At 38.3% G+C, this 21,460-nt stretch overlaps 1 protein-coding gene across 8 annotated transcripts in view; it reads right to left on the reverse strand.

Moving 5' to 3' along the window:
- Nucleotides 1-21,460, reverse strand: part of CADPS2 (calcium dependent secretion activator 2) — a 315,891-nt gene that overhangs the window by 91,978 nt on the left and 202,453 nt on the right. For all 8 annotated transcript variants that reach the window (XR_010608797.1, XM_065663295.1, XM_065662937.1 and 5 more), the window contains 2 exons: nucleotides 15,378-15,514; nucleotides 11,633-11,820 (listed from right to left, as the gene is read on the reverse strand). Coding sequence is in view for 7 of the 8 variants with exons in the window: in XM_065663295.1 (XP_065519367.1) it covers nucleotides 11,633-11,820; nucleotides 15,378-15,514 (325 nt within the window). In the remaining variant the exon portion in view is untranslated. The remainder of the gene's footprint in view (nucleotides 1-11,632; nucleotides 11,821-15,377; nucleotides 15,515-21,460) is intronic.

Here is a 21,460-nt window from a genome sequence, read left to right on the forward strand (position 1 = left end):
TTGTTACTTTAAGCAAGACTGCTTTGTTGAGACAGCCCTGTAAATACTGACTGAAGGTGACTGACTTTTGTTTTTAGCTCTGCAGTATTGTTGATACTGATACTTTTTGCATATTTGCGTATTTTAAAAATGTTTGAAGTCTTTTCAATGAGCTTTCCTCATCAAAAACATAGACCATCACTTCAGTTTTCTTGGAAAAAAAAGAATAGTATGAGGACGGAAATGCACAGATTGATGTTTTAACATGTACACACATATACAAATAGGTGAGAACAGTAAGGCTGACCAAAAGAATCTGCAAGAGAAAGATGAAAAATTCTGATGAAAAAACAAAATTCAAGAAAAATACTTCAGCTAAGGTCTTTCTTACTTCAAGACATTTATCTAATAAGCTACATTTCAAGGCTGTAGGAAAAACAAAACCAAAGCTTAAACATCATCTTGGCTCCTAGAAACAAATTGTTTTAGAAGACTTCAGTGCTTTCTAAGAGCACTTGTTTTTAAATTCAGCAGGATGCACAATAAATGAAAGGATATTGACAATTTTCAAATTAGTAAGACAAAAGTTTGACTTCATGTTTCTTAGTAAACTCAAAGAGAAAATGATATAGAATTTTCATGTAGAGATTCTATTATCTATAGGACTTTAATATCCAAGGAATTTAATATCCAAATTTTCCTTTAAAACACAATTGTGTTAATTAAGGCTTCTGCAGAGTCCGTGGTTTATTTTAGACAAATCTAAGAAAAACAATGATTCACATTATCAGCTTAGAAGCAGGCAGAGCAGACATTTTTTTATTAACAGAAAATGAAGAGAGCAAATTGTCACATGGCATTTGAACGTAGTTTTAACCAGCAGGCACTTGAACACCGAGCATTTTGTTGTTTATATTAACTATTCTTCAAGCACTCTGACTAAAAAAAAATTAATGGCACAATAGAGCCTTCTGCTGTATGCATTTCTCAGGGTGATCCTACATCTGCTTACAGATCATACTCTCTTTTTCAAGTGAATGAAAAAGACCAATTCTGAAAGGCCACTGAAACAGATATAGATTATAAATCAGGTTAATTTTAATGATCTTTTATGCAGTTATATTTTAGGTGGGATTCATTAATGTCCTTCTACTGAAAAGTTAAGCATATACTACTCTAATATAATTTTACCCAAAGTATAAGAACATTTGTAGGCATTAATCAGTTGAAATTAATGACAAAACAATGTATAATATTTAGGGAAGGTAAGAGTATGTAATAGCATTAGCTATTCCTTCATTGCCTAAGATGGCAAGTATCACCTTAAATATGCAGAACTTTGTCCTAATATTTCTTGATAATCTGTGAATTATGATTAATTTACTACTGACATTTTCTCTGAGGCTTTTCAGAAGTAGATTTGTTTTGATGTGTTGAGAAATGTGCCTCTGCTAGTATCAGAGGGAGGACACACTTTATTATAACATTATAATAGTTATTAGCACTTTCCAACACAGGACAGTATCCTTCACTAAACCAAACCTGAGGTCAACATGGTTTCACTTGGTACCTCCAAAAGGGTGAAGAATTTTGTTTCTAGCTTTGAAGTCAGGAAAACTCTACTGATAACTTTCTTGTGGCCATTTACAACACTTGTATATGATCAGCTTCCAAAAATGAAAGATGAACTGGATGATGCAAGATGCTTGGCACAGGGCAGTACATAAAACAGAGATGTAGTGAAAAAGTTCTATTCTCAGCATTGCCCAATGAGCCTCAGAAAAGGGGATTATTACATTCACTTGAAGAAAAGTGATATAAATGTCCAAGGATCAACTGATTTTTCCAGTTTTAAGAGAACACTTCTTCTCATCTAGAAGCACAAACTCACATATCATATCAATCATAAAAGATGTATTTTCTCATTCCATTGTTCTGGGGAAATGGTGACTGATAACAAATGGCTTCTGAATAAAACCATGCTTTCAATTATGAGAAATCCACTCTCACCGTTCCCATTATAGAGGACTGATAGAAAAATGGGACAAACTACAAAAGACTCTTGTTAAGTCTCTAGATGCTGTATCAAACATGAGAGAGAATTTATATAAGATGCTGGTAGACTGATGGAAAATAACTCCTAATGTAACACACTTCCCTAAAGATCCACACTGTAAGGGATATCAGGTTCCATCCTCCAGCTGTTGGACAACCTTGGAACAGACTTAAGATTCAAGCAGAAAGCCCAAATGCTAATAGAAAACAGTGAAAGAAGACCTTGCACCTGGTATCATTACAACACAGAACACGGGGGGTTGAGATTGAATAAGCAGCACAGCAGAAAGAGGAAGCATTTTAAACGGCTTAAAACTGAAGGTTCCATGAAATCCTGCTAGCAATGGTTCCTTGGGAAAGCTATCTAAGAAGTCTACATGCTATTCAAATATTTTTATATACAAAATTATACATATGAAAAACATAGCACTTCTGGGAAGAGATCCAGTGGACAAAACCTCTCATGTCAGGTGGTGGCTATGTGCAAGATAAATGGTAAAATTACTGACTTGAGCTCTGGAATTTTAGATTAAATTTTATTAGATACTGTTTATGAAGGATATAAAATGAAGGAGAAGCCAGCAAGATACAGTCAATCTTACTTTAATCCTAGAGCTGATTTAGTCAGAAGAGAAGGAAACATCTGTTCAGAAGCTTCACAAATAATTATTAGAAGAGTCAGAGCAATGTAATATTATTCTCGTTACTCTTACAAAGTTCCTTGTCTCAGATTTGAAAGGGATGATTTCTGATTCTTTTATCACTTGACACTAAGTGTAAAATTGCAATAAATGGTTATCACAAAACATTGAAAAATGAAAAGAAATATCTGAATGTGCAGCACACTCTGAAGTTTCCATAGTTTCATTTCGTTTATGTGTTCATTTACTCCACTTTAAGACATTTCTTCCAAGCATAACAGAAGTAAGAAGCCTATAAGAGAGTCTACAGTGCCAAATGATGGCAAGGATCTAAAAGGAGCTCTCAGAGAGGGCAAGGCTATTGCAGAGATGTGAAATGAATTCTTTGCACTGGTGTTTATTATGAAGGAAATTAAGAAGACTTCAATGCTGGAACCCTTCTTTGTTTGCAGGAAAAAAAAAACACCAAAACCACCACCTTATTTTCAGCACAGAATCTGTCTAAAATTAAAGCAACTAAGGAAAAGCTTAAAGAACAAATTAGATAAATGGACAGCTGTATGTTGCCAGGGCCAGAACTGAATTGCCTGTGGTTGCATGGGAGTTCTCACCAACAACTGCCTTCTTCTTGAGGAATGGGAGGTGAAAAATGTGAGATCAATTTAAAAACCAGAAGGTCTGCAGGGGAGGTAGGGGGATATACAGGCCAGTAAGCTTTACATACATCCCAGAAAATTAGAAGGAACTATAATATAAGGATATTCTATGATTCTATGATACTTATGGATAAAATTAAAGAAACTTGGGTAAATATTATTGTGATGACATCTGTAAGGTATAAGACTATATGGCATAGAAATCTTCTGATCTTCTTGAAGTTCTCTAAAAGGATCAAAACCAGGTGGATGAGTATGACCTGACTGGTATGATGTACATGGATTTTCAAAAATCTTTGTCAGAATGTCTAACCAAAAGCTTTTAAGGCAATTAAGCAGCCACTGACTAAGAGTCAAAGTCTCACAATTACAATGAAGAGAGTAGGAATAAATGGTGAGTACCTGCAGTGAGGTTATCAGCAGACTTCTGCAAGGATCTGTGCCGAGATCTGTGTTATTTTATGGTATTTGCAAACAATCTAGCAAACAGGTAAGAAATGAGGTGATAGTAAATGTAATTGTAATGCTATCTATACGGCATAGTGTGGAATTATAGAAGGATCTTATGAAGTCAAGTAGCAACAAAACAGTAAACAATGATCAAGGTACTTAAATAAAGGTAAGGAAAAATCAGAGATCATGGCGTTATAATGGATAATTCAATGCAAATGTCCCTGTTCAGTAGCATTCAAAGAAGCAAATTAACATTAGGGATTACCAGAAAAGGCTAAGGAATTAGCAGAAAACATCCATCCAGTGTAATCAACACATGGTTCACTCATACTTCTTGAATCTTAAAGAGTAAAGAGACAATAGACAAGGATTTTTTTATGGGGTTTTTTTCTGTCTCTCCTTCATCTCTCCCAGTAGCAACAGAGAATGAAATGAGATGTGCAGGAGTCAAGTTCAAAGCAAGAGTTCTTCAAGCAAGAACTTGCTGCCAAAGGTGTTGAGAGTGCAAAGGGCTCACACAGGTTCAGGGGTGCAATGGATAAGTACCTGAAGCAGACACTCACTCCAGGTTAACAAACGGGCATATTCTGAGCTGCAGAGTTGGAGACTGAAAGCCCACTAAGAGGAAATATTGCATATGCTTGCCCTTCTCTTACTCGAAGCAGGTCAATGCTGGAGGCAGATGATTTACTGGCTTAGAAGAACCATAACTCAATATGACTACTGTTTTGTGCAAACACACATGTGCTGAAGATTTCAAAATGAAGACAGAAAGAAACTACCTTTGGCTACAACTGGTTTCTGTACTTGCACATTCATTTCTCCATTTGGAGCTCAGCTCAGATGCCTCTATACAAACGCCTGTAGCATGGGGAACAAACAAGAGGAATTAGAGATGTGTGTACATCTACGGGGATATGATATAATAGGCATCACAGAAACATGGTGGGATGGCTCCTATGACTGGAGTGTTGGAATGGAAGGTTACAGGCTCTTTAGAAAAGACAGGCCCGGCAGGCAGGGAGGGGGAGTTGCCCTTTATGTTAGGGATAGGCTGGAGAGTATGGAAATCTGTCCCAGGACAGGTGAGCAGTCAACAGGGAGTTTGTGGGTCAGGGTTAAAGGGAAAACAGCTATAGGGGACATTACTGTGGGGATCTGTTACAGACCGCCTGATCCAGGAGAACCTGTGGATGAAGCACTCTACAGACAGATAGGAACAGCCTCATGCTCGCAGGCCCTTGTTCTCATGGGGGACTTTAACCACCCTGATATCTGTCAGAGGGACGGTATGGCCCGGCACAAGCAATGCATGAGGTTCCTTGACTGTGTGGAAGACAACTTCCTTCTGCAAGTAATAGAGGAGCCGACAAGGAGAGGTGCAATGCTTGACCAGGTACTCACCAACAGGGAAGGGCTGGTTGGAAATGTGACGTTCTAGGGCAGCCTTGGTTGCAGTGATCATGAGATGGTCAAATTCAAGATCCTCAGGACATTGAGAAGAGCGTGCAGCAAGCTCACTGCCCTGGATTTCAAGAGAGCAGACATTGGCCTCTTCAGGAACCTCCTTAGTAAGGCTCCATGGGATATAGCCCTGGAGGGCAGGGGGGCCCAAGACTCTTGGTTGATATTCAAGGATCACCTATTACAAGCTCAGGAGTGTTGCATCCCAACTAGAAGGAAGTGCAGCAGGAGGGCCAGGAGACCTTCTTGGATGGATAAGGAGATGCTGAAGTGTCCTGGGTTCAGCAGCAGCAGTCATTTTTCTCCTTCTTAGTAGCTGGTGCAGCGCTGTATTTTTGACTTTCAGCCTGGGAACAGTGCTGATAACACCGATGCTTTTAGTAACTGCTCAGATGTTTACTCTGACCAAGGACTTTGTGAGTCTCATGCTCTGCCTGTGAGGAGGGGAAGCCAGGAGGAAGCAGAGACAGGACACTTGACCTAAACTAGCCAAAGAGGTATTCTATGCCACAGCACATCATGCCTGGGATGTAAACTGGGGGCAGTTACCTGGAAGGGTTAGATCACTGCTCGGGTCAGTCTGGGTATCGGTCGGCAGGTGGTGAGTGGTTGTATTCTCTTCCCTTGTTATTTCCCTTATCATTATTATTGGTGGTAGCAGCAGCGGTTTTGTGTTATACCTTAGTTACTGGACTGTTCTTATCTCAACCTGTGGGAGTTAAATTCTTTTCATCCTCCTCCCCATCCCTCCGGGAGCGGGGGGAGGAAAGGGGGGAGTGAGAGAGCAGCTGTGTGGCTGGGCTTAAACCATGACATGAGGAAAATTCGAAGGAAAAAAGAAGCTTATAAAAGGTGGAAGCAAGGAAATGTGGCCTGGGAAGAATACAGGGATGTTGTCCGGGGAGCTAGGGAACAGGTTAGGAAAGCTAAGGCCTAGTTGGCTAGAGATGTTAAGAATATCAGGAAGGGATTCTATAGGTACATAGTGAGTAAAAAACAGACTAGGGAGAATGTAGGCCCCCTCTGGAAGCTATCAGGAGAACTGGCTAACCTGGATTTGGAGAAGGCTGAGGTTCTGAATGACTTCTTTGCCTCAGCCTTCACTGGCAAATGCTCTGACTGCACCACCTAAGTCTTGGAAAGCAGATGCAGGGACTGTGAGAATGAGGACCTTGGGCCCACTGTAGGAGAGGATCTGGTTCGAGATCATCTCAAAAACCTGAACGTACACAAGTATATGGCACCTGATGAAATCCATCTGCGGGTCCTGAAGGAGCTGGCAAATGAAGTTGCTAAGCCACTGGCCATCATATTTGAAAAATCATGGCAGTCAGGTGAAGTTCCCGATGACTGGAAAAAGGGAAATATAACCCCCATTTTCAAGAAGGGGAAAATGGAAGACCCAGGGAATTACAGACCAGTCAGTCTCACCTCTGTGCCTGGCAAAATCTTGGAGCACATTCTCCTGTAAGGGATGCTAAGGCACATGAGCAACAACAAGGTGCTTGGTGACAGCCAGCATGGCTTCACTAAGGGGAAATCCTGCCTGACCAATTTGGTGGCCTTCTATGATGGGGCTATGGAACTGATGGACAAGGGTAAAGCAGTTGATGTCATCTACCTGGACTTGTGCAAAGCATTTGAGACTGTCCCGCACGACATCCTTGTCTCTAAATTGGAGAGATATCAATTTCATGGGAGGACCACTCGGTGGATAAAGAACTGGCTGGATGGCTGCACGCAAAGAATTGTGGTCAATGGCTCAATGTCTGGCTGTAGACCAGTAACGAGTGGTGTCCCTCAGGGATCGGTGTTGGGACCGGTCTTGTTCCACATCATTGTTGGTGACATGGACAGTGGGATTGAGTGCGCCCTCAGCAAGTTTGCCGATGACACCAAGCTGTGTGGTTCGGTTGTTACCCTGGAGGGAAGGGATGCCATCCAGAGGGACCTTGACACACTTGTAAGGTGGGCTGATGCCAACCTGATGACGTTTAACCATGCCAAGTGCAAGGTCCTGCACCTTTGTCGGAGCAATCCCAGGCACAGCTACAGGTTGGGCAGAGAAGAGATTCAGAGCTGCCCTGTGGAGAAGGACTTGGGGGTGTTGGTTGATGAGAAGATGAGCATGAGCAGGTTCAGTCTGTGCTTGCAGCCCAGAAAGCCAACCGTATCCTGGGCTGCATCAAAAGGACCGTGACCAGCAGGTCGAAGGAGGTGATCCTGCCCCTCTCCTATGCTCTCGTGAGACCTCACTTGGAGCATTGTGTGCAGTTCTGGTGTCCTCAACATAAAAAGGACATGGAACTCTTGGAACAAGTCCAGAGGAGGGCCACGAGGATGATCAGGGGACTGGAACACCTCCCATATGAAGATAGGCTGAGGAAGTTGGTGCTGTTCAGCCTGGAGAAGAGAAGGCTGCGTGGGGACCTCATAGCAGCCTTCCAGTACCTGAAGGGGGCCTATAGGGATGCTGGGGAGGGACTCTTCGTCAGGGACTGTAGTGACAGGACAAGGGGTAACGGGTTAAAACTTAAACAGGGGAAGTTTAGGTTGGACATAAGGAAGAAGTTCTTGCTGTTAGGGCGGTGAGGCACTGGAATGGGTTGCCCAGGGAAGTTGTGAATGCTCCATCCCTGATGGTGTTCAAGGCCGGGCTGGACAGAGCCTTGGGTGATATGGTTTAGTGTGAGGTGTCCCTGCCCATGGCAGGGGGGTTGGAACTAGATGATCTTAAGGTCCTTTCCAACCCTAACTATTCTATGATTCTGTATATGAACTTCCAATAAATCAGCTTTCTTTCTGAATAGAAAAAGGTATAACCAGGGAATATGTTTGAATTCTGATTTTTTTCATTTCAGGCTGTACTCAGCAGGTGGAAAGAAGTCACTTTGCACTTCATGTGATACCCACCAGCATCCATTTCAGACAAGAGATACTGAATAGAAGTCACAGCATGAAAAGTAGACAAAAGTGAACGTGATGGGGAAGAAAACAATAGCTCCCACCTGGACTGTTTAGACTGAAATGTCAGCATACAGGAATATCCTACAGTTCCTTGTTCTGCCAATTTCACTTTCACCAGAGATATACAAGTGTAAGCATAATTGCAGTGCAAGAAGCTCACTTGTGAACTAATGACTTTGATGGGGACCATATTGCGGAATATTTCGGAAGAAAAACATTGTGAAGAGGAACCAAAAGAGATGGTATTGTAAAGTTACATAGCACCAGAAGCATAGCCAATGAAAGCTGATTTTATTTACTGGAGAAAAAGTAATCAGTTGATTCAAAAATAAGGATGTGTTTTTGTTTAAACAGCAAGGCTACTCTTTTATTAAAATATTTCGCTTTTTTAGCTATTTGGGAAGAGAATGTCTTGAGAATGTCATCCACAAAAGCAGAAATACCTTTTTAACATAAGCAGTTTGTTAGACCAGTTGTTATGCTCTTCCCAGCAGGAAAGGAAACGCATGATTGAAGCTTTAATTCCTCAGTCTAGGACTCAGCACATAGTGTTCACCCCTGCATAAACATTACTGTTCCCAAACCAACAACATTAGTGCAGGACACACACTAAGTACCAGTATGCTTGATAACTTTGTCAGAACTTGTTACCTATGTCTTCATTTCAGGAAAGGGAAATGTTCTCTGGTCCTGAGACCAGGTAGCAAGGTCTGCTGCTCAGTTCAGGTCTTCTCTATGCTCCATAATATCCCTGAAGCTTTAGGACAACAATTTACTTCTATGTGTTTATTCCAGATGTTTTGGAATAAAACCATGGCTATCATGTTACAGCCTGCAAAAGCATGACAGCCTGCAGCATGAAACAGAGTTCCTATCTGCAACTCTAGGGTGAAGTAAAAGAACACAGGGGGTACCTGAAGGATAAAAATCTGACGGAAGAGTTCTGGAGACATAAGAAGGGTGGAAAGAGCCAAAACTGATTCAGTCTTTTTTCGTAGTGTTTAATGGGAGCAGTATTCAGTACACACAGTCCCACAACCATGCCTGGGATCTTAAAAGAGTGACCATAACTAAGGAACATTTGGGGTCCATTTATGAGACTGCTTCCTCACCAGTTCTGTTTAGCAAATCAGATGCACTCATTGGTGTGCTCAGCATATGTCCTGGTATGGCCTTGGCATATTTTTTAGATGTGCTCTGATTTGTGCCTGAGTTTCTCCTCACCAGACTTCCAGAAATTAAGGTGAGTGACACCTTTATCTGATCATTTGATGGGTGTCCCTGATTGCCTGCTACCCTAAAATTCACGCTAAAAGAAAGTGAAAATTTGAACTATGGATACAGCTGCATTTCCACATGTTTCTCCATCACCTGACTTCAAGATCATTTTTGATGATCTTTCTCAGGCTACTGTAAGGTCTAAGATCCCTCTGTGAAGCAAAGGTGAAATATAAATTAAATACTTCATGCCCAGAGTACAAAGCTCTTTGTTCTGTGGTCTTTCTAACTCTCAGCATGACTTATAAAACTAAGACGTATAATGCTAGGGATCAGCCTAGAACTTTGGCCTGTCATGCATTGTCTGTGAAATTCCTTTTTCCTCTTTACTATTTCTTAGTGCTGCAGCAGATGAATGAGTGGATATATTATGTGCGTATGTGTGTCTGTCATCCTCAGTGAGTGTGTCTGCTTCTGTCCTTGACTTATTTTTCTTCTTTCTTCATGTTTCTTTTTATTCCTTTTTACAATATATCAGTTCTAGTCAGACCCTCTCTGTTCAACACTTCTTTTATTCCAAAAACACTCATAATGCTATTCAGAGAATATCTGTACAGAAGAAATAGACAGAATACAGAGTGCTTACAACTGTGTAAATGATGTGCTCCCTGAGATATTTTCATGCACTGCATGCACTGTTGTCCTTCACTTAAATTCTGAAAGAAAAAGAAATGTATCTATCTACCTTTCTTTTGAATACTTGAAATAAGTTTGAGCAATTATCACTGAATATTTGTCTTGTTAGGTTGAAGCCAGTAATAAAAAGGCTAGAAACAACAAAGACTTAGACTCAATAGAAAACATGAATGTGTCAGGTTCTTCAGAAATTGACAAAAGCAGCATGCTTTTATGGAGAACAGGTTACCATGTACATGACAGAAAATCTCCTAACTTACCAGTATGAATGTTAAGATTCTTGAAAGTATTTCAGGCACATTCAAAAACATTTTAATTTTGGATATTATTATGAAAAATTACATAACGTTAATCTCCCGTAAATCACTCAGGTCACAGATACTCATCTGGGGTTTTCATAGATGAGGCTTTGTCAGAGCCTGTGAAGGAAACTATATCCTTTTTAAGGATTGTCCCTTCCTGACTGGCTTAAGGAAAGTAAAACAGCCTCTGTGACTGGTTGCAAAGCAACCTAGGCATATATGTTGGGAAGAAAACCCCTCTCTCCCCTGATTCCTACCAGGATTCAGTTTTGGGGATTTACTGACAGCATCACAGTAATTACTTTTTGGGACTATGCGCAGATTTTCATCTAGTGGCAGGATTGGATCACTTGAGATGAGGAGATCTATTGCATTTTGTCCTGTTATTTTTGATTTTTTAAAACATGTTTCTTCCACAGGTTAAGTGTGTACAGCAGGGTATAAATGCATGTTGTCCTTAATTTGATAGATTGCCTGCCCTAAACTGAAGCAAGTTCAGTGAATGGCCACCATGATAGTCAGAGGCCAGAGCACTTGTTTGAGAAGAGGCTGAGGGAGCTGGGCTTGTTCAGCCTGGAGAATAGGTGGTGTCTAGGGGTCTGAATGACAGTCCCCAGCTGCTACTGAGGGGATGACAAGAGACAACAGATATAACTACATTGAAATAAGACAGGTTCAAACCGGGTAAAGACCTGACTGATCAAGTACGAATATTTTAGTTGTTGCTGAGCAGTGCTTATCCTGATCAAGGACTTTTCAGTCTTATGCCCTGCCACTGAGGAGGGGAACAAGAAGCAGGGAGGGAGCACAGCCAGGACAGATGAGCCAAACTAACCAAAGGGGTATTCCATACCACAGCACCTCATGCCCAGTATGTAAACTGGGGGGACTTGTTTTGGGATCGGCTAGGCGTCGATCAGAAGGTGATGAGCAATTTTAACAGGATGATATCCTTTAGCCTTAATCAGCCTGTCTATACAACACCCAAGAAAATGTGCTGCATTAAGAGAGTACAAACTGAAAGGAGATTTTTTTCTTTATTTTTTAATAGTAATATCTATAAAACCATCAATACCCCTGAAGAAACTTTCATGGACTGATTTCTGTTGTGTGCAACTTCCCTACGTGGTGAATGCAAGAGTCTATAAATACTTTTGATTGCTCCTAAAGCTATGAATTTAAAAATATACCATTAAATTACCTGTTACCATGAACATGAGAAGCACAAAACGCAAAACTGTAGTGGAGCAAGGTTGGATCAATGACAGAACCATTTTCTGAATGTTCAATCAATTCACTGAGATAGCAAAGATGGCGGTGACAGCCTCTCACTCCATAGCGAGCACAGTATTCATCTAACACGAAGACTTGACCTGGGCTAAACCAACCCTGAAAGAGAAAGGCAAAAAGCCCCTCAACATTTTGAGATTTTCCCACTTACAGCTTTTAAATCAAGCAAAGAACAGAAGCATATATTTTTATACGCATTACATAAACTTTTTATTCTAGAATGATTTATATCTGACTAATGCTGATGGCACTGGAAGCTAGATCTAATAATAGCCCTCTTGCTGAAAGGAATAAATGTCAGGAAGCTTTGCAGTGCTGAGTTACCACTACAATGGAAAACAAGTTTATAAAACTACACCAATACATCCAAAGTCTGCTACAGATTCAAAACTTGATACAAAATAAACTAATGCTATAAAATAATTAATTTTTTAAAGTAATTAATTGTAAGCTACAAAATAACATTTGGGTAATGCTGAGGAACATTATCATGGACATTAAAACACAGTTCCTGGGTGGTCAGTTTTCCCAATTTAACGTGAGAGAACCACAATTTGACCATTTACTCTGTTTCTTGTGTAACATTCATACACTTTTAAAGAACATCTACTAGTAAGGAGACGGAAAGCTAGTAAGTTTGCTAAAAACCATCTGAGTAACATGAGTATGATTTGACCACAAATAATAATTATATATTCAGGGGTATACTGAGGGCTTGCTTGGGCCAAGTCTGATGAGACTTGTGGCATAATGCCACAGACATGAACAAACTACATACTCTTTTCCACTACAAAACTAATTCTTGAGTGACTCCATAGTGCAAAAAACCAGTGATTGATTTTTGATGTAGAAATGTAAAACAGAAGAGCCTTGACTGCCTCTCCTCCCAGTATGAAGAAAACCTCAGCACAGTTAGCTTCCAAACAGCAGCAGGCAGAAAAACATAAGCCTTGGGAAACCACAACTACTGCATAGATGTTCTAACTAAGCTTTTTTCTTAATTGTGGTGAGATTTCCGTCTCATCATCCCTGCAAAATGGTTAAGAGAGATTGAGGAACACTTGAACTCAAATATACAAATAACTTGGATACGCAAAATGATCTTGCAAGTGATGAATTTATAACATCAGTTTAGCAGCTGAAGACCAATATTTCCCTACTGCTTGTGAATATTTCTGCAAGCTCAGATGTTTAACATTTATATAAAATATGAGAAAAAATATTATTAAACAATCGTTAAAAACATATCCACACCAGTTTTAAAACACCTGTGTTTTAACTTTACTAAAAGACTTGCATAAGAGATTTAAATTTTGAATTCTCCTCCAACTCTTAACTTTTATTTGCAAACAAAACCACCTTAAAGTAACCTCAAAAATTCGTTTATTTAATCCTGATTTATTTAAATCAGTGCTTCTACTGCCTTGAAAGAGCTTCAGCTGTTTCTAGAAAACACTTGGCTTTATTACAGCACCCAGAACAGTCCTCAGTGTTTTAAACTAATCTGGTCATGCTTCAGTGGCTCATGCAGTTTACACAGTGTTTGGTACAAAATGTTCTATTGAAAGAAGAAAGAGAAGGTATTTTAACTGAATTCCTGCAACAGCATGTATCCTAGCCCTAGATGCAATAAACAATAGTTATTTTGATTTATATTCTTCTAATAAATCATTGTCACTTATGTCTCTCTACATTTTTATGGAAAACATGACAAAATGCGGCATGTCAATGTCTAGCAGTACAAAAGGAAGGAATTATTAAAATTTCTGTATATTCTCATAGAAGAAAATTGTGACAAGAATACAAATTATTAAAGAACTCATTACTTTAGTTTCAGTCACTGTTAGGGATCTATTTTAGTGTAGCTATTTTCATGTCCTTGTTCAACACCATACCATGCATAAGTTTCACAAACACATAATAATTATATGCCACAGAGTATTAGATAACTGCATATTTTTTATTGTATACTTGCAAAAACCAAACAAAAAAACCCCAAAACCAACCCAACAAAAAAGAAGCTCCACAATACTGAGAAGAACGTAACATTAAAGAAGTTTAGGTCATACAGGATTTTAATACAGAACTGTGTTTGTTTAGTATTAATTCTTAGACATTTCTGGTTTTCTTTTTACAAGTTCTATGTGTGGTTACCCTATATTTATTCAAATAAAGGGATGAATTGTTTCTAAAAATTATAGAAAATGAGCTGTTTAGGAAAAAAAACCCCACAGTTATTTGTTCATGTATTCTATTGCTACCTTGACATTTCCAATTTTTTAATTTAAAAAATCTAGTTAAATATGCAATTTAACAAAAAATGATCACCCATTCTACTTATTAAAAGCTGAATTTTAAAAAGAACAATAAGAAATGTGCCTGCTTTATGGTTGCTATAGCACTGTGTATTTCACCTAACCTCTTCTAAAAGTTCCTGATTTCAAGGTTATATTAAGTGTCTTACTATATTATTATTATAAAAAAAGATTTTGACCCCAGTGCACTGCTAGAAAGCTAACCATTTTCTCTTTGAGTGCCAATTACTTTGTACAGATGTACCTTCAGGCCTTTTCTTTGATTCAGTGTGCAAGCCAGAGACAGAAAATGAGTCCTTTAACTTTTCTATACATACTTATCTGATAGTATTTTAAAAAGGAAGCAACTGTCATCAAATAATCATTTTTCTTCACCTTTTTTATACTTGCAAACAAACCTAAACCTCCCATCATTATCTTTGCATTACATGACTAGTCAGATCAATAGAAAATACTAGTAAAAAAAAGTTACCCTTTTTTTTTGTTGCTGTTGGATAGTAAAGTGGAAAAAAAAACGTGCTATGAGGCATTTTAGGTCTTTAGTGAGAGATCACTATTTCAGACACGGTATCGGCTGAAAAATAAAGCCCCAGGAAGTTATGATGTCTGACCCACACAAACCTGATTAACAACTGTGTATAATCTCATACAGTTCCACAAGATTGTTGCTGGTTTTCCCTACTGAAAACAAAACTTGAAGCAGCCCACCCTCAATTCCCAGACCACAAAGCACAGGCTACAAAATCTTAGGTAGAATAGGGAAACTGAACTGCAGCTACAAATAAAGAAGCATGTTATGCCAGTATCTTAGCTTTTATAACTGTCCCTGAATTTTTTCCTTTTTTCTTTAATAATTTTACTCCCATTTGTTACTTGCAATTCAGATAATACATATATGCCCATATATCTATACTGCCTGTGGTTCTGCTTCCCTTCTTTTGGCGCTTTTCCTTCTTCATACCACACTGGAATGAAGAATGACAAGACAGGTGAAAATGCCTGACATGGGGCAACTACATTTGTACCTTAAAATGCCTGTACAGATGTCAGTAAATCCTACCACAGGACCTCTTACCATTATCAAAACCTTCTGTTTTTATTCAAACCTCCACCTAGGACATGATAAATTTCAGGTGATAAAATCAGACAGTTTGGGTCTCTTTGCTTTCTATTGAGCGGCACAGCAGCAGCTTGCAAGTGTATAATTTTCAAATTTGAAACCAATTGATTGGACCCTTTATTCCAACTACAACTGCAGCTGTCGAGTGAACTAGTAAGAAAGGACTACTTTCTAACAACTATTTCTCACTTCTTTATATCAGTCTTCCAGACAGTACTCACCAAACAAGAATAGGAGTCATTCAATCTGTGATCCAAGGTCTGCCTCTGAAGCAGTCTAAAGAGGGAAGCATGGTCAAATTTGCAGGGATTAGCAGAAATAAACTCGTCCATGCCATGTTTCTGTCCACGGTCTGCATCTGTTCATACAAAAGAAAAATGTGCAGAACAATACGTTTGAGTGTGTGTGCAGATTTACAAACACAAGTGTACATATGGCATATGTCTCAATATACAAACTTTCTTGGAAGTATCTCAAATAATGTAAGCCACATAAGTAGACACAGGTGCCTTATTAAAGAATCATAGTTTTTAATCTGAAAATAAGATTACTGAACTATTTTTCTACCATACCGATCTATGGAGTGAAACACTGAAAAAATGATTGCTACCCACTGACAGATTAAACCATATTTAGAAAGGTTACTGGAAAATACAACATAGTGCATTAAAATAATTCTTAAACCATGATCTTCAAATGTTATAATTTACAAAACAATGAGTACCAAAAAAAAAAAAAAAAAGTATTCTATAATTTCCTGTTTTTTTTTATGGCTTTCTAATTTCAGCAAAATAAGCAAATAAATATCCCTCCCTCCACTGCAAAAAAACCCCAAAAAACCCCAACAAAGCACCGAACTAAACCAGAAAAGGTTTATGCATTCATTTCTTCAGATAAGAAAGAGCATCTTTACTGCAAATCAAAGTGCCACACATAGAAATATTCATCATGGCTTGAAGCCTACTTCTCAAATGGCAAACTGGAGCAGAAATGAACACACTGGCTTGAGCTAGGTCATTTCCAGCCTTCTTTTTGTACTCAGCTTTTAATGAGACGAACCTTAATGTAGTAATGGCAAAAAGCTCCTTCAACCTTCCAGCAAAGAGTAGTGAAAAAGGGAGCAGCATTTTTGTGTAAATACATCGAGAAAACATACCATCCCAAATGGCACTTCAATCAAAGGCCCAAATTTATTGTTCTTCACAGATTGCATCTTTCAACGCCTTTAAACCCCGCGGGTTTATCAAAAGAGAATCTCTAGCGATTGCTTTCATTAATGCTATGTTTTGTCAAAGTCCTCAATGTGAATTATCTAGCAAGTATGGACAGAAAAAGCCTTACAGTGCCCAAAAGGACTAGTTATGTATTAGCACATTAGCTGTCTTGGATTCTATAGACTGTACTGGGGTGAACAGTCCTATCAACTTAAAAATTGACTTCCCTTTTCAATAGGGTCTTAACTCTTTGTTCCTTTAAATTCAAACCTATGTCTTTTTACATTCATTACCAGAAAAGTATGGATCCAAGTGTACCCTAAATGCAATTTTGAAAACCTACGTAGCACAAACCTAAAATTTCTAAAGAAAAGGAGACAAAAGTTTATTGATTAAACCCAATTATAGAGTCAGGATCATAACAAAACTCAATATTGATCTGTGGGCATGATGCTAACATAATCAGTCACATTTAGAAATTTAGCCCCAGATCATATTGATCCATGTCAAGTCCAACTTTCAGCTGTATTTGTAGATGGGAGAATTATTTAATTCAAGCTGAAGGATCTGCAGCATCACATCCTGGAAAGATGCAGAAACTAATTCATATCACTTGGCTTTGCATTGTCAAAGCAAGAGTCACATCCATGTGACAGATTTCACCAAGGTGGATGTAGCAAATAAACAGTATGACAACACATCAATGGTGTAAGGTATGAGACCATCATCTCAGAGAAACAACAGCATATATTTTTAATGGTTTAAGGATCGGGAGCATATGTGATTACACAGATGAACAATATTTCCATAAGCATTAGACTAGCCTATCATTAGTGACAAACTTAGCTCATATTTTCGACTTACATGAAATGCTGTCTTAATTAGCACAGATTAAACATATTTAAACACATGAATTCAAAGATAGACAACTGATATGAATACAACTACATTACTGAAAGTACTAAACTACAATGTGAAGTTATCTATAATCTCCAAAATGATCCACACATGGACAAAAGTTTTCCAAACCTCATATGGTTAATGTGTGGCTGGGTTCTACATTTCTCGTGAGTTTTCCTTCTTATACGAATATCTGATTTGTCTAGCATTATTTACAATCAGAAAGGTTCAGAGAAGAAAAAGGACTAGTATTTCTGTCATTGGTCTCATACAAATTATATACAGCTGAATCTTTCTTAAATTAACTGGCTTGATTTTTTTCTCTGGTTAACCACAAAACTATAAAAGATTCCCCTTTAAAAAAAAAAATCTGTGTAAGTACTGACAGGTATTTTGAAATCAGGAGACTGGATGCAAATGAAGCAGATTCAGCATTTTAATAATGTCATCTAGATGATCAGAATGTGTAAGGTGACCTACTGAATACAATTCAGCTTGTGAAAGCAGAATCTGCTATTACATAATTTGGGCAAAATAAAAAAAAACATTTATTTAAAAACATGAATAGTTGCTAGATTTAATTCTACAGAAAGATCCATGACTGATGACCATCTTTTTAAGAGAATCAAATGCTACAAATAACATTGTCAAATAGTAACAGAAGATCTGTTACCAAATATATTTTAGCAACAGAAAAAACAATTAAAAACTTACCTTTGCCATCTGTAGGCAAGCAGGAAATAATAGAAAAATAGATCTAGGGTAATATGTTGCATTTATTTTAATGCTATAATATACATGCAAGATAACTAGTAAATCTTTTTGAAACAAAATTGACTTTTTAAAAATAACTTGATCAAAGTTATTGATAAAGAGGAATTCATAGATTTTCTATGACTGTGATTTTACACCTCTTAAAAAAATTGTTACTGATTGTATTTTTCAAATTCCTACATAAATGAGTTTTAGATGTCCTGTTCAAGCTACGTGCAAATGCAAAAGACATGAAGAGTGATATACTATGATATAGAGTTAAGAATAAATACAGTTGCATTTTATTCTCTGCAGTTTCTCAATCTTTGGTAATATTGGGAAGATATTTGGGGAGCCCTGAAGCAGTAATACTTCTGCTTTTTCACAACTAATTTTCTTCCCGTAATGGAATTTGTTCTCTTGTTTTTAAGTTGCCTCTAACTCAAACTTGATTTATTTCATCTTTGAGGAACTGTTGGCCAAAACCTTCTATATTTTTGGATCAATGTAGGACAAATACATGCATTTTAAAACCGTAGTAAAAACTTACAAAAGGTATTGCAGGAGTTTTAGCAATTTGTTTGGGTCTTCTTTTAGACAAAGGTACTTCGGCAGAATAGCATCCTGAATATGCCTTTTGCATCTATTTATTTTGGCAGAATAGCATCCTGAATATTCCTTTGCAAGAAACTTCTAATTTTAGTCCAGCTGCAAAGGCTATAAACATCATCAGTGACTCAGTAGAGTTGAGTGAATTAAGACTACTGAGAGATCCATGTTTATGGTGCAAGCTCGTATACTCCTAATGATAACCATATCACTAGGCATCATCTCTGCCCTGTCGCAGCCCAGAAGCAAATGCATGTTTTCTGTAGCATTTATTCTCTGCTAGACTGAACTACAGGAACTGCCCTTGCAAAGTGGTGACCTCCTCCCTTTGTGGCTTTCAGTGACATCCTTGCTGGAGTTTAAGCATCATGGAAGCAATTCAAACTAACTTAGGCAGGTAGGAAAGAAGAGTAGGTAGACTAGAAATCTAGTACCGTAGGGATTAAAAAGATTTAAAGACAAGAAGTAATAGGGTAAGAACTATGACTCCTGATACAGAAGAGGCTGGAACTGGTTGGATAGAGATGAAGGTGCACATGCCCTTTGCAAAAGACGGTGGCAAGACATGCATTCCATTCCTTCAAGTGCCACTCCATACGAATAGTGACAGCTTACATTTGGAACATTTAGACTCCTGATCATTGACCAGGACTCCAAAGTGCTACATGCTTAGAAGCACAGGCCAAAGAGACAATCTGTGCCCCCAGAACCTTACCATTTAAATAACAGATAATGAAGTAACAGGTGGAGAGAAAGTGGCAGAATAGAGGAAGCGGCTGGCCCATATAGTCCAACCATCAGGCTGGGGATAGCACATTGATGGACTGCCAGTATTTTGCCAAAGAACAGATTTAAAGAGGATACTATTTAGGTTTTGCATGATTCTGAGTAGCATGGGAGAGAACATGCAGGCAGGGTGGCGCTATTCCACTCTTCCATGTGGCAAAGTGTATGACAGTTATAAAGCTGCCAAACCTGCTGAGAAAACTACGTCAAATATCACCAAAAATACGTCAAAACATCATCAGTTTCTCTTTGTTTCTAAAAGATTTGATTAACTGAAAATATAGATGCAAGCATCTCCAGGGCTATCATGAGAGAAACCCTTTACAAGAACATTACCAATTATTCCAAAACTGAGCAATGCCACGATAAGGCATTGTTCATGCAATATCACTGTCCATAAGCAGTGGTATTTCTTGTGTTATATACTATGACACCAGGACTTTAACCCATTCTGGTTTACTCACTGTCTCTGATGAAGTCAGTTCAAAGACAGAGTGATTCAAACAGCATTTAAAAGAAATATGAAATTTATAATTTATTCCCATATTATCGAATTATGATAGGTACAGAAACTTTATAGCAAATACTGTTGGTATAGCCAAATAGACTGAAAACGTTAATGCTATATTTTCATGACTAATCCCAAAGCATTTCTTCATTTGGCAAATTGCCTGTACTTCTTGATTACACAACATTGTCTGATTTTCTTGGATGATTTAAATGTCCACACAAGCTTCCTCTGTAATGCTCTTTTATACACATGGATGTTTCATTTGGAAATGTCTTCAACTTTGCTGTTGTTGGACTGATGTCTTGTGATTCCAGTGATGGTCTAAGTATTTGACTCCCTCAGCTACTTAAATAGGATTTGATACTTTGTACATGGGCTCTAAATGGCATTTTTGTGACAACTATTATAATGTTATAATAACTGTTATAATTCCAACTAAGAAGGAGAAAAAATGACTGCTACTGCTGAAGTCAGGACAACTGGTCTCTGCAAAACCTTGAATTATTTTCCTTTTGTGAGCTGTTTTGATACTGACATCATTCCAAAAGGGAGATGACGAAAACTACACATCTCAGATCAAATGATTCCTCCCCTAAGTCGGTTTTCCAGTATCTGTCTCTCTCCTTTCTTCTCTGCAAATAGAATAGATAGTCTCACAAGGAGACCATCTCTGAACTCGTGGTGGTGTAGGATCAGAATGACATTTGGCTTTGTGTTCCTTCATTAAGACATGACAATACCCTCATGTGCTGCTGTTATTCCTTTGTTACGAACAAATTATTAACAGCGTTTGTCTCTTCAGCAGCCTTTCTAACTGTATGGATAGGTCTCCTAATATATTCCTTATTAAGGTAGGGACCACCTCCTGTACCTTTATGTGCCTCAGATGAATCCATTTTTAATTGATACATTTATGTCCTTGGGAAACTTCTGGCTTTTCTATTATCATGCATCCTTAAATACTTGGTCCCTTGCACTACAGCATGCTTATTCAGAATAGTGGAACTGAAGAGCAGCCTCTTTTTCTTGATCATTGTTGACATAAGACTCTCTTCACTTTTGCTTTGGAGCCATCCAATACTACAAAAGTGCAGTACCAAGTTGTTTTACTTAGAAATGAAGGAATTGGCTAGTATTCTAGTATATATTCTAGTATATATAAAAGAAGTTGGACAGGTATGATAGTAGCTTGATTTCACTACCACACTTAAATATGCCTCACTGGTAGTACAGAATATCAAGTTTCTACTAAATGACCTACATGAATGATCTTAAACTGCTATATAGCATCAACAAGAAGGTATTGCACATTCAGAGCAGTTAAGAGATCTGTAGGTTGGCCTTTGGAGTGCTGCAGCTGTGCACATGCAAGAGCAACATTCCCCTTTTTTTGGCATTTGTCCTAACTGCTGTAAAGATCAGTCAGATCCTAGCTGTCCTATTCTAATCACATCTAGTCTCTTTTCAGGAGTTCCTGATGTGTTTGTTTTGATCCAGCTCTGAGGTAGTTGGATTTTGTTCCTGTAATTTT

The sequence above is a fragment of the Lathamus discolor genome, chromosome 1, assembly GCF_037157495.1.
Source record: "Lathamus discolor isolate bLatDis1 chromosome 1, bLatDis1.hap1, whole genome shotgun sequence".
Taxonomy (NCBI): Eukaryota; Metazoa; Chordata; class Aves; order Psittaciformes; family Psittacidae; genus Lathamus; species Lathamus discolor.